Source organism: Haliotis rubra, unplaced genomic scaffold, assembly GCF_003918875.1.
Source record: "Haliotis rubra isolate DU_JTF1 unplaced genomic scaffold, ASM391887v1 Scf24, whole genome shotgun sequence".
Taxonomy (NCBI): Eukaryota; Metazoa; Mollusca; class Gastropoda; order Lepetellida; family Haliotidae; genus Haliotis; species Haliotis rubra.
Genome location: NW_025766447.1, coordinates 2,448,465 through 2,463,427, shown reverse-complemented (window position 1 = coordinate 2,463,427; position 14,963 = coordinate 2,448,465). Strand labels below are relative to the sequence as shown.

The window sequence follows — 14,963 nt, the reverse complement described above, 5'->3', positions numbered from 1 at the left end:
ATCTTAGTCATGCCAGGATCTGCTCATCGTGGGCTCCAAACCGAAGTATTTCTGATAATGGCAGTTCCTTGTACTGTCCATGCACAATGTCCTGAACCACGATATGCATCCTTCATGCACCATGCATCAACCACCCCCTACCCCCGATATGTTTCACCTATGTATCACATAAAGCCATGACACTCTCTGTCCTGGGATCATGTATATGTAGTATAAAGGAGGTATACCCTAATCCACCGCCTGTGGCAGGTGCTTGAGTTCCCCAGCGAGGTCCACCGGAACGAGTTCGAGCAGAGTCTCGCCGACTACCTCACCAGCTACAGTGCCGAGTTCGTGGTGCAGGAGATGTCGGTGAAGGAGCTGTACGACATGGCCATGACGAAAACCAAGAGGAACGCACAGTTGGAGAAGTTCTTTAAGACTGTCTTTGCGGAGGTAATAATGTTATACAGTATATTTATTTTTACAGTACGGTTATATGGAACTCAAAGGCGCCACTAGTTTTAAAACATGTAGCAAGTGGAAGAGACAAAAGATAACAGGTCGTTATATTCGCTTGTTTGTTGTTGACTATAACAGAATTTCTAGGTATTAAATAGTCAATAGTCTTAATATTTCCCTCCTCGTAAGTTTGTGTTAGAGATAATTCACAGTTCCATGCTACTACCTAAAGGTAAAAACTCTCCCGTTCCACAAAGTGATCTCCGTCTGTCCCGAAGTAAATGTTTTGTTAATGAATAAGATCGTGGAACTTAGCCCGGGTGCCTGTTTCTGCTTTCCAGGCGTTCCAGATGGACTATGACCCGTCACTGGACCATGTTCAGCTGGACTTGAAGAAACAGACCAAGGAGATCCTCCACTGTGAACTCTCTAAGGTAGGTATCTTGTTACCCACTCCTCCGGACCTGGGCCTAGATTTTCGAAACTCTCTTAGCGCTAAGATCGTCGTAAGTGCCATACAATAACATTAACTTACGACTATCTTAGCGCTAAGAGAGCTTCGAAAATCTAGGCACTGGTCATCACGTTCTGTAAGTCTGGGAGGTGAGTGTGTACTTTGTGTTTATAGCCGCTTTGAACAGTATCCCTGTTATATCACGGCCCTTCAGCATGGTGCGTTAGGAAAGCTTCACCTGACGCTGGTGTTTGATATTTACCACTGTGGTGAAACCCACGAGCACGTGTATGGTGCTGACAAATATAGAATCGGGTTTCAAGGCCAAGGTCATAGCTTTTTGACGAGTCCAGGGAAACACGACTCTGTACAGTGAAATGCGTCGTCTAAGACGGCTGGGTCGCCCTTGTCACCCAACGTCTTCGAATGATGTTTTTTAGTACTATTCAAGCAATCTATACCCGAGTTACTCGGAATGGACTTCACGCTTTCTACCCATGTGGGGAATGGAACCCGGGTCTAGTGTGTGACGAGCGAACGCTATAACCACTAAGCTACCACATCGACCCTTACTCGTAGGATGATCCACTGCAGCAATGTCTTTTGTAATTAAGGTGGATGAACCATGAAGCACGTTACCTTCCTCCTCACTCACTCAATCCTCCATTTACTCCACCCTTTTAGGAGGAATTTGCCGAAGCTCTTGCAGTGAAGGCCGACTCCGACTTCGTGGAGCACTTCTTTTGCCTCATCGACTCCGACCGGAACGGCTACATCTCATTCAGGGAGTTCCTTAACGCTGTCGTGCTCTTCTCAAAAGGTATGTCTTTATTCTACTCCCCCATCCCTGGAATTGTGTGTTTCCCTGCAGCCATCCCTCCTCACACATGGGACGTGTTTCTTATGGAATATTTGGTATAATGTTTAAATTACACCTGTCGTTTACCTCGTATCAATAGTATATCCGGTTTACATGTATTTTTATGACACCTGTCGTTCTCCTCAGGGTCGTGTCAACAGTATATCCGGTTTACATGTATTTAAATGACACCTGTCGTTCTCCTCAGGGTCGTGTCAACAGTATATCCGGTTTACATGTATTTAAATGACACCTGTCGTTCTCCTCAGGGTCGTATCAATAGTATATCCGGTTTACATGTATTTTTATGACACCTGTCGTTCTCCTCAGGGTCGTGTGTCAACAGTATATCCGGTTTACATGTATTTAAATGACACCTGTCGTTCTCCTCAGGGTCGTGTCAACAGTATATCCGGTTTACATGTATTTAAATGACACCTGTCGTTCTCCTCAGGGTCGTATCAATAGTATATCCGGTTTACATGTATTTTTATGACACCTGTCGTTCTCCTCAGGGTCGTGTCAACAGTATATCCGGTTTACATGTATTTAAATGACACCTGTCGTTCTCCTCAGGGTCGTGTCAACAGTATATCCGGTTTACATGTATTTAAATGACACCTGTCGTTCTCCTCAGGGTCGTGTCAATAGTATATCCGGTTTACATGTATTTAAATGACACCTGTCGTTCTCCTCAGGGTCGTATCAATAGTATATCCGGTTTACGTGTATTTAAATGACACCCGTCGTTCTCCTCAGGGTCGTATCAATAGTATATCCGGTTTACTTGTATTTTTATGACACCTGTCGTTCTCCTCAGGGTCGTGTCAACAGTATATTCGGTTTACATGTATTTAAATGACACCTGTCGTTCTCCTCAGGGTCGTGTCAACAGTATATCCGGTTTACATGTATTTAAATGACACCTGTCGTTCTCCTCAGGGTCGTGTCAACAGTATATCCGGTTTACATGTATTTAAATGACACCTGTCGTTCTCCTCAGGGTCGTGTCAACAGTATATTCTGTTTACATGTATTTAAATGACACCTGTCGTTCTCCTCAGGGTCGTGTCAATAGTACATCCGGTTTACATGTACATGTATTTATATGACACCTGTCGTTTATCTCAGAGATGTGTCAATAGTACATCCGGTTTACATGTATTTATATGACACCTGTCGTTTATCTCAGAGATGTGTCAATAGTACATCCGGTTTACATGTATTTAAATTAAATCTGTCGTTCACCTTAAAGCCATGCCTACAGTGTATCGAGCTTATATTATATCTGTTATTATCCACTAAAAAAACTATCAATTGCTTGCGTGTGCTTTAGTAATCTCAACTTGTGTAAGTGGTGTGTTTTCAATGCTAGTGAGTATGATGATCACCCCCAAAACAGTGTCTGTAGTATATCCGTATAGTTTAATGACACCTCCACCCACAGGGACGTGCCAGGACAAGCTACAGACAATGTTCTACATGTACGACATGGACGGCAGCGGCGTGATGACCAAAAAAGAAATCTGTCAGATGTTCAGGTACGCCAAATTACGACAACAAATGGCTTGTCGATAAATTATTCGATAAATTATTATAACTCGAGAAATAGGCTAAAAACAAACTGACATACATCCAAATACTTAACATTTCCAGTGTTAAAGAAAAGAATAAGGAGTCCATACTGTAAGGGCCATGTGTATAGTGTATGGGATGTTTCAGGGTTGTCTACTGATTCAAGACCCGAATCAATGTCAAGATGCTATTGATGAATTCACATTATATTGTCCTTTGCCTTGGTGCATCTGTGACGGTGTTTTTGTAAATCTCACTTACTCATCCGCTTACTCACTCACTCACTCCAGATCGCTGCTTGATCTGGCACAGAGCAACCTGCAGAGCGACGAGGTTGAGCAGCTGGTGGAGTCTCTGTCCGTCCAGGCGGGACTCACTGATAAGGAGAACTTCCGGTTTGAAGACTTCTGCCAGATCCTGTCTCCCCAGATGGACATGCTGTGGGGAGCCTCCATCGACTGGAAAGGTTGGTAGGACAAGTGGTAGACCTTATCTTACTGCCTGTAGGTGGTGATCTGATCAAATAGTACAGGCTATATTCATCCGGCCTTGTATGTCACGTAACTTGTTGATGAACTTTGCCTGGTTATGTTTCAGGAATCAAGAACTGCTTGCCCAATGACAAGAGTAATCACAAAGCGAAGTAAGTATTTGTCATTCCATCCACATCACTAATTACATCTGAGATTACAAAGGAATATAATGATAAAATGTCTTCTTTGATCACGTGTTGAGGGTAGCGAGCGGCAGGGGCACATTATGTTTTGTTCAAATTGCTTTGGATCTACTCACAGGAGCGATTCTGACATCCGTCAGCGCACAAATTCCCACCAAACGTCAGGAAGTCAGTCCAGCACAGATTCCATCACCTCACCAACCTCTAGACGGAGCTTCACGGCCGTCCGCGAGAAGTACACTCCGGTCAAGGCCAAGATCAAGATGGCTAAGCATTTCGTTGAGAACTACAGAGCTCACATCTTCTTCCTCGTCATGTTCTTTGGCATCATCTTAGGGCTGGCTGCGGAGAGATTCTACTGTGAGTGCACTTAAATACCCGAATACACAGTTGTTTGAGAGTCAACAAAATTGGTTGAATTTCCAATTGCGTGAGTGTCCACTTAAATAGCTCAATTTATAGTTACTTGAGAGTGTACTTAAATAGTTGTATTCACAGCTGCTTGAGAGTGTAGTTAAATAGCCGTATTCACATGTACTTGAGTGTCCACTTAAAAAGCTGAATTCACAGTTGCTTAAGATTCCACTTAAACATCTGCACTGCATTAATGGTTTCCTGAGAGTTTACTAAATAGTTGCTGGAGAAAACCCACTTACATAATGAGCTTTACACACCTACCACTACATTATTATCACCGTAATATCTGGTCTTTGTCTTTGAAACCATGTTTCCGGCCAGAGTATACGATATCGCTTACTATTTCTCAGGACCTTCCAGATGAAAACAGTTCGATGAACATTAGGTAGAATATTGCCGACCCCATCTGTATTTCCATTTCGTGAATATATTCTTATGTTATCAAATAATTATTAGCGTCGCGACTGGCACGCATATGATCATTGAGTCGGGGGTTTGGATTCGGGTGGGTAGTAGGCTGCTATATTTTCTGTGTGAAACGTGCGACAATTGACACATTTCTCAAAACTTTGTATGTGTCACACATTTCCATACATAACAAATCCATTGCCCCTCTGACAGAAAATATAGCAATAATTATTGCGTGAAATAATGCATCATTAATTAAGTTGTTCTTGGATGCTCTTCGCCTGTAAACATGGTTTCAATAGAGCACTATATACGTTGAGATCCTGTACAATAGCTCCCGTCTCCCCACAGTCTACACAGTACAGAGGGAGCAGAGCGGACTCCGGAAACTCATGAGCTACGGTATCAGCATGACACGAGGAGCTGCCGCCGCGATGTCGTTCACATTCTCGCTGCTGTTACTGACGATGTGTCGCAACACTATCACCTTCCTTCGCAGCACCTTCCTCAATTTCTTCATCCCCTTCGACTCCATGGTCTCCTTCCACAAGGTCGTCGCCTGGACAGCGCTGTTCTTCTCAGGTAGGTCATGTCAGAAAACAGAAAGACTCTTAGACACGTGGCGGGGTGGCCTGGCGGTTAAACCGTTCGCTTTACGCGTTCGATTCCTGATTTTGGTAGAACGAAGGATGAATATTCTCGACATCCCCGGACCTACGCCTGGAATGACGTAATGTAAAACCTGAATCATTCGCGAGGCCACAGAGCTGAACTCAACGTCAGCTCGGCACCCCATGTTAATAGTATTTTGACCACAAAGCAGGGTGTATAGAATGTGAGGAGTTTTGGACTCAGAAGTCTATGTCGTGACTGGAATGTAAGGATGGCTGCCAGCAACCAGATGGCTTTATTGTTTTATCGACATTTATCAATTTAATTAATGTGTAACCTGAATCGTTTCCGAAACTATTCAGAAGCCCTGTTAGTCTTGTTTTGTGACATGATTTTTCTTTCTTTGCCAGCTGTCCATGTGATCGGCTACAGCTTCAACTTCTACAGCCTTGCAACACAACCCACCCGCTTCCTGTGCATCTTCGACAGCATCGTCCTCCGCGCTGAGGCCCTACCGACCTTCACCTTCTGGCTGTTCGGCAACATGACAGGTAGAATAATCTTACCCTAGTTTCACACAGATTACCGTACATCCATACATCTTACCCTAGTTTCACACAGATTACCGTACATCCATACATCTTACCCTAGTTTCACACAGATTACCGTACATCCATACATCTTACCCTAGTTTCACACAGATTACCGTACATCCATACATGTTACCATAGTTTCACACAGATTACCGTACATACATACATCTTACCCTAGTTTCACACAGATTACCGTACATACATACATCTTACCCTAGTTTCACACAGATTACCGTACATCCATACATCTTACCCTAGTTTCACACAGATTACCGTACATCCATACATGTTACCATAGTTTCACACAGATTACCGTACATACATACATCTTACCCTAGTTTCACACAGATTACCGTACATCCATACATCTTACCCTAGTTTCACACAGATTACCGTACATCCATACATCTAACCCTAGTTTCACACAGATTACCGAACATCCATACATCTTACCCTAGTTTCACACAGATTACCGTACATCCATACATCTTACCCTAGTTTTCACACAGATTACCGTACATCCATACATCTTACCCTAGTTTCACACAGATTACCGTACATCCATACATGTTACCATAGTTTCACACAGATTACCGTACATACATACATCTTACCCTAGTTTCACACAGATTACCGTACATACATACATCTTACCCTAGTTTCACACAGATTACCGTACATCCATACATCTTACCCTAGTTTCACACAGATTACCGTACATCCATACATCTTACCATAGTTTCACACAGATTACCGTACATACATACATCTTACCCTAGTTTCACACAGATTACCGTACATCCATACATCTTACCCTAGTTTCACACAGATTACCGTACATCCATACATCTTACCCTAGTTTCACACAGATTACCGAACATCCATACATCTTACCCTAGTTTCACACAGATTACCGTACATCCATACATCTTACCCTAGTTTCACACAGATTACCGTACATACATACATGTTACCATAGTTTCACACAGATTACCGTACATACATACATCTTACCCTAGTTTCACACAGATTACCGTACATCCATACATCTTACCCTAGTTTCACACAGATTACCGTACATCCATACATGTTACCCTAGTTTCACACAGATTACCGTACATACATACATCTTACCATAGTTTCACACAGATTACCGTACATCCATACATCTTACCCTAGTTTCACACAGATTACCGTACATCCATACATCTTACCATGGTTTCACACAGATTACCGTGCATACATACATCTTACCATGGTTTCACACAGATTACCGTACATACATACATCTTACCCTAGTTTCACACAGATTACCGTACATCCATACATCTTACCCTAGTTTCACACAGATTACCGTACATACATACATCTTACCCTAGTTTCACACAGATTACCGTACATCCATACATGTTACCATAGTTTCACACAGATTACCGTACATACATACATCTTACCATAGTTTCACACAGATTACCGTACATACATACATCTTACCCTAGTTTCACACAGATTACCGTACATCCATACATCTTACCCTAGTTTCACACAGATTACCGTACATCCATACATCTTACCCTAGTTTCACACAGATTACCGTACATCCATACATCTTACCCTAGTTTCACACAGATTACCGTACATCCATACATCTTACCATAGTTTCACACAGATTACCGTACATCCATACATCTAACCCTAGTTTCACACAGATTACCGTACATCCATACATCTTACCCTAGTTTCACACAGATTACCGTACATCCATACATCTTACCCTAGTTTCACACAGATTACCGTACATACATACATGTTACCCTAGTTTCACACAGATTACCGTACATCCATACATCTTACCCTAGTTTCACACAGATTACCGTACATCAATACATCTTACCCTAGTTTCACAGATACATACATCTTACCATGGTTTCACACAGATTACCGTACATACATCGACTTACCCTAGTTTCTCACAGATTACCGTACATACATACATCTTACCCTAGTTTCACACAGATTACCGTACATACATACATCTTACCCTAGTTTCACACAGATTACCGTACATACATACATGTTACCCTAGTTTCACACAGATTACCGTACATACATACATTTTACCATAGTTTCACACAGATTACCGTACATCCATACATCTTACCATAGTTTCACACAGATTACCGTACATCCATACATCTTACCCTAGTTTCACACAGATTACTGTGCATACATACATCTTACCCTAGTTTCACACAGATTACCGTACATACATACATCTTACCCTAGTTTCACACAGATTACCGTACATACATACATCTTACCATAGTTTCACACAGATTACCGTGCATACATACATCTTACCCTAGTTTCACACAGATTACCGAACATACATACATCTTACCCTAGTTTCACACAGATTACCGTACATCCATACATGTTACCATAGTTTCACACAGATTACTGTACATACATACATCTTACCATAGTTTCACACAGATTAACGTGCATACATACATCTTACCATAGTTTCACACAGATTACCGTACATACATACATCTTACCATAGTTTCACACAGATTACCGTACATACATACATCTTACCATAGTTTCACACAGATTACCGTACATACATACATCTTACCATAGTTTCACACAGATTACCGTACATCCATACATCTTACCATAGTTTCACACAGATTACCGTACATACATACATCTTACCATAGTTTCACACAGATTACCGTACATACATACATCTTACCATAGCTGCACACAGATTATCGTACTTACATCTTACCATAGTTTCACACAGATTATCGTACATACATACATCTTACCATGGTTTCACACAGATTACCGTACATACAAACGTACCACCATAGCTGCATACATGTTACCATGGTTTCACACAGATTACCGTACATACAACGTACCACCATAGCTGCAAACAGATTACCGTACATACAAACATACTGTCAGTTTCACACAGACTGCCGTACATACACATAAATTAGAGTAGTCCACAGATTTGTGCTCATATTATTAATCACAGGTTTGTTAGCCTCTGTGTTGTAGCCAGTACATGAAATGCTTAGTATTATAAACTGATGTTAATAACACCAGTCGTTTCGGATACAAAATGAAAGTTTTGGCTATTCTGAAATAACATCCACCCCATGTTTGCCCAGTATCACCTGTAGCCTGTGTTCTGCTCCAGGGTTTACTGGTGTCCTTCTGGTGGTTGTGCTGTGCATCATGTACGTGTTTGCCACCCAGACGGCTCGCCGACACATCTTCAACCTGTTCTGGCTCACACACAAACTGTTCATCATCATGTACGTCCTCGTCATCCTCCACGGAGCGTCCGTCATCGTCCAGAAGCCCTTATTCTACGCCTACTTCGTCGGTCCCGCGGTGCTGTTCACCATCGACAAGATGGTCAGTCTCAGCCGGAAGAAGGTCCAGATCAGCATCGTCCGAGCACAGAACCTCCCCTCAGGTAACGTCCAACCTGGTCAAGACCCTATATTTCACTCCGATACCTGACCCGAGCTCCTCAGGAGTTGCTTTCAGATCTTGACGTAGAGTATATTGTATCGGAGTAAAATGACCACAATTGAATGAGACTGGGTTACATCTCACCGTGTTCCTATCGTCTGCTTCGTGTATATTATTACATCTCACCGTGTTCCTATCGTCTGCTTCGTGTATATTATTACATCTCACCGTGTTCCTATCGTCTGCTTCGTGTATATTGTCCCTTACTCAAGAACATTATTTTCTTTAAAATGTGATTTCCTGAATACATATCTCCGAAATATGTTTCGTTCTGAATAATCCCATCTTTCATAAATCCGTATACCAGGTTATTCTGTTTCTAAATACCGTTTCTGAACAAGTCTGTGAATAATGATGTCTTAGAATACTGCTGATAAGAATGCATATCGAATAGCGAGTATCCTCGACAGTAGCTGATCTGCTATCTTGTATCATCTGCTGCCTATATTCTTCCTTTGTCTACATACCAGGGCCCGTTCGTAGCGCTAAGAAGATCGTAACTCCCATACTTTAACATAGCGCCACGATCGTTTTGCGGAACTGGGCCCTGCTCTTTGCGCTGTTGCTTTCGACACCTGCTTTAGACTTACAACTAAATGTGTTCATCCTTTCAATTTATTTGTTGTTTGATGCCGCATTCAGCAACATTCCAGCTTGTTGATAGCAGTTTGTAAACAGTTTACTCTGAACCATACAATGATTGTCGTGACCCCATTCGATCCGGTTGGTCGCTTTTTATAAGATGTTGCAGGAACAAATCTCAATCTCGGGTCTTCACGGGTCACCAGGGGTATATTGTAAGAAATATTTGGCTTCCAAGTTAACTATTTACCACCTGCAAGTCAATGTCCAATCATGTATTATTGTGGTGTCCCATATATACACAAATGTCATAAAACGTGTTCAGAATGTGATCCTTAGCTCTCACTCTATGTCCTTCATCAGACGTAACGATGCTTGAGTTCAAACGTCCGTCCAAGTTCGAGTACAAGTCAGGACAGTGGGTACGGATTGCCTGCCTCTCCCAGGGCAAGGACGAGTACCACCCCTTCACACTTACATCGGCGCCCCACGAGGACACACTCAAGTTGCACATCCGGGCACTGGGACCATGGACATGGAACATCCGGCAGACATTTGACGCCCAGACCCTTAAGGACAACCCGCTCCCGAAGGTGAGTAATAAACCAGATGGATAGATCATGTACTCAGTTACTTCAAATACAACCCACTCCTGAAGGTGAGTAATAAACCAGATGGATAGATCATGTACTCAGTTACTTCAAATACAACCCACTCCTGAAGGTGAGTAATAAACCAGATGGATAGATCATGTACTCAGTTACTTCAAATACAACCCACTCCTGAAGGTGAGTAATAAACCAGATGGATAGATCATGTACTCAGTTACTTCAAATACAACCCACTCCTGAAGGTACCCCATTTCTTCGTAAATTTACGTCAATGACGGACCAAGAGTAACGTTGTGTAAACATGTACACTGTTTTGGGATCGAGCTCGCTGAAATGAGTATTTTCGGAATTTCCAAATAATACGCAGTACGTTGCTAAGAGATATGATATATACATGTAGTACTTTCCTTAATGACCAACGGTGCGTTGTTAATACTATGCATTACGTTAATCCGTTACAAAAAGTACGTTCTTCATTGATGTACAGTAAGTTTCTGTATGATATGTAGTAATCTCTCAATGGTATACAATACACTATTCCCTCGACAGCAAGCAATGAATATCTGCAATGTAGTGTCGCACAATCCCTGAAATATTCATGTGGACAGCTTGAGTATGTGACTATATGTGTCTGTCTGTGTGTCTAGCTGTATCTGGACGGGCCCTATGGTGCTGGACAGCAGGACTGGTACCAGTACGAGGTGTCTGTCCTGGTGGGGGCCGGCATCGGAGTCACGCCCTACGCCTCCATCCTCAAAGACTTCGTCCACATGTCCTCCATCAGAAGCATGTACAAGGTCAAGTGCCAGAAGGTAACCTAGCAACCCACACATACTGTAACCTAGCAACCCACACATACTGTAACCTAGCAACCCACACATACTGTAACCTAGCAACCCACACATACTGATTCTAGCTGTTTTAGACTAGAGGAACACCTAGGGAGTTCCTTGTCTGGACAGGTCAAATGGTCACATTCATAACAATCCATATCTATGATTTCCATCACCCTTTTTGGTTTTACGCCAAATCTGTTTCGGTAAATCATGGAATAAAAATGTATTTCAGAAGTAAAATCACATATACTATTTCCTCGCAACCTGTTCGACTGGATGACATCGTTGGCGTATGTCTAGCTGTTTGGTGGTTGTATCGTTCTGTTTCATGGGATGACGTCGTCGATGTATTTGGTATACTGGTTCAGCATACTGGCCGATGACATTGTTTAGATGTGTGTCCACGGGTTCAGTTAAGATATCAGGGTTTATGTGTTACAGCTGTATTTCATCTGGATCACGGGCAGCCAGCGTCACTTCGAGTGGTTGATCGACATCCTGCGGGAGGTGGAAGAGATCGACACGATGGGCATGGTATCCATTGACATCTTCATCACACAGTTCTTCCAGAACTTCGACCTCAGGACGGCCATGCTGGTGAGTCTGTTCTGACCTATACCACAATGTAGTGAGTGATGTTTAACGCCGCTTGTAGCATACACAAATGGATACATTCTGTTATGAATACACAATCCCATTTAGAAAGTGGTCATATATAGCATATGTTATATTACGGCTCACACTTACACAGTAGAAGTACAGTTAATGATACTTTGTTATGTTGAGTCACAGTCAGCGATCTAGCCCACTGAGCCATATATCCGGAATCAGACTCGGGTTTCGGAGTTAACCTAAATCACATGACTGTACGGAAACTCTCCGTTAATGCTTTCCGTAATCCATTAATATTAAATCTCTTACAGTACATATTCGAGGAGCACTTCCAGAAGATGACAGGGGGAAAGAGTGTGTTCACAGGGCTGAAGGCCACCACACACTTCGGACGACCACAACTCAACAAGATCATGAACGCTGTACACCGCGCCCATCCACAGGTACGACCCGATTTCGTGTGTCTACTTATCCAATAGGAAAGGCAATAATAAGTGAACGACAAGTTTCTTACACAGTGTTGTAATTTCACGCTATATCATGACATGCCTGATTCACGTGGGAGAAAAGCCCGAAATTATTATGGTCCTATACGTTTACGATTTTGATGAAATCCATGGTGCCTACAAACTTAAAAATATTATCACATCGAATTTGTTTTTCAAAGCCAAGATCAATGTGATCGAGCTAATGTAAGGGACGCAACTCTTCACAACACATTGTAGCATCATGGAGACTAGCCGTCCCCTTTTCGAGTTACTTATTGTTGTAATGTCATCAAGGTCAGTAGTAAGTCTCCTCTATTTCCTTAGGGGTTTTTGCTGGGGAAGAATGTATACATACCCATGTGCTTGTATTCTAGGTAAAGAAAGTGGGCGTGTTCAGCTGTGGGCCTCCTGGTGTAACGAAGGGCGTGGAGCGGGCATGTGTGGACTCCAGCAAGATGACCAAAGCTTTGTTTGAACACCACTTTGAGAACTTCTAGATTTCTAATTCATGAGATCCTGTCACATGACAGATAATTTGTAAATTTTATACAATGATGTTTTTGGTCCTTCCGCAATGTGAACAGATGGGTGCCTTAACCCAGCGCCTTCATTGAGTCCCTTGAAGCTGTATGTCGTTAGAGTGCCTTTACACTGTGTCTTGATAGAGTGCCTTTAAATTGGGTCTTGAAAGAGTTCTTTGACACTGTACATTCATTTAGTGCCTAGACGCCGTACCTTGGAGGAGAGCGCATGAAACTGTTTTGATAGAGTGCCGTTACATTATAGAACGATAGATCGCCTAAACAGAGGGTCTTGATGTTGTATCCAGACAAACCTGGCTTTGATCCACCTGTATTTCTCCACCAGGTATATGTCACTGCGGGTTCCAGTAGTCTACTGTTTTATATTCCTGTACACACGATATTGGTGAAGCTGGGCTCTGGCAACAGACAGCCAGCCATACTGTGATAAACCGATGTGATAAGCCGTCATACTTTGTAAGTTTGGCGACAACGTGGTTTTCTTGAAGTTTATACCATGTACATAACATTCGTGTTGTATATAATTATGTCTTGCAATATATTTTTGTAAAAATTATTTGTCTGATATGTTTTGTTTTTTGTAAGAGTTTAATGCCCGTTCCATAATGGCAGAGTGAGAGCCAAGACATGCCCCTTCAGGACCTTCGCCGTGCTCACAGTCTCAGTAACAATTTCGTCCCCAGTTTATACTAACACCACATTTAACTACCTCAGTCAAGAAGGTACCAAGTTTACAACAGCCGCCGAAGCACAAGCTTTGAACTTGACGCTCGGATGGCTTCGGCAGATGACTGTTTGAACTAGGCTGTTTCTTTCCGTAACACGGTGGACGAGATGTGTTGTCCGAATCTTTATGTCTTTGTGTGAGTGATTGGTTTGGCATCGCGTGTAGCAATTCGCGAGCCATATCACGTGGGCGTATAAAGATGATTATTATTATCATATCAGACACTAACGATACAATACACGTTTCAAGACGGATGTGTGACAGAATTAGCCACCATTAAGGTCAGTTCGGCCGACCTGTGTTCAGTGCAGTATCACTGTTGAAGCCAGATTTGTTGTCCAAGTGTAACGTGTCCCAATGATACTAACCTAATTCATGTTCTGTACATAAATATCAACATCATATCGTTCATGTGTATACCTACAGTTTTTCATAAGATCACAATTCGATTGGAGAAGGGAATAAAAGCTTATAAATGATCATCAGCGTCTTGTGATTACTAGAAACACGCCAATCATTCTAGACTTTCGCTGCAACTACTCGAAACAAGTAAAAGAACATCCACAGTTTGGATAAGTCGTGAAAACGATTTTAACTTCTTTGGAGCAGCATTTACCACTCGACTTTTGATAATCACATACTATGTCAAGTATATTTAAATGTTATGAGAATACGTTTTATGTATCATGGAAAGATAAAAAATATCCCCAACATGAAGTAGAACAGTGTGCACTCCGCAGTGTCTGAAGTACAAGCGAAGAGAGTCAATGGACTGAAATGTTTCCAAGAGTAAGGTTTGTGTGTGTATGTGTGTGTGTGTGTGTGTGTGTGTGTGTGTGTGTGTGTGTGTGTGTGTGTGTGTGTGTGTGTGTGTGTGTGTGTGTGTGTGTGTGTGTGTGTGTGTGTGAAGAGTCTTGTGCAGACTCACAATGGGGGTTCGAATCCAGCAAGCAAAAAACGTAACGTCAAAAT

General features: G+C 42.3%; 1 protein-coding gene across 1 annotated transcript in view; it reads left to right on the top strand.

Moving 5' to 3' along the window:
• The window catches only part of LOC124278674 (dual oxidase 2-like), a 35,765-nt gene extending 21,294 nt beyond the window's left edge, over positions 1–14,471 (top strand). The window contains 15 exon segments of the mRNA XM_046714445.1: positions 250–435; positions 783–875; positions 1,580–1,715; positions 3,202–3,295; positions 3,620–3,795; positions 3,927–3,972; positions 4,124–4,365; positions 5,182–5,412; positions 5,853–5,993; positions 9,253–9,534; positions 10,539–10,768; positions 11,434–11,598; positions 12,064–12,219; positions 12,546–12,677; positions 13,097–14,471. Of these exon segments, the coding sequence (XP_046570401.1) occupies positions 250–435; positions 783–875; positions 1,580–1,715; positions 3,202–3,295; positions 3,620–3,795; positions 3,927–3,972; positions 4,124–4,365; positions 5,182–5,412; positions 5,853–5,993; positions 9,253–9,534; positions 10,539–10,768; positions 11,434–11,598; positions 12,064–12,219; positions 12,546–12,677; positions 13,097–13,219 (2,433 nt within the window). The 3' untranslated portion in view covers positions 13,220–14,471.
• Positions 14,472–14,963: the final 492 nt, after the last annotated feature.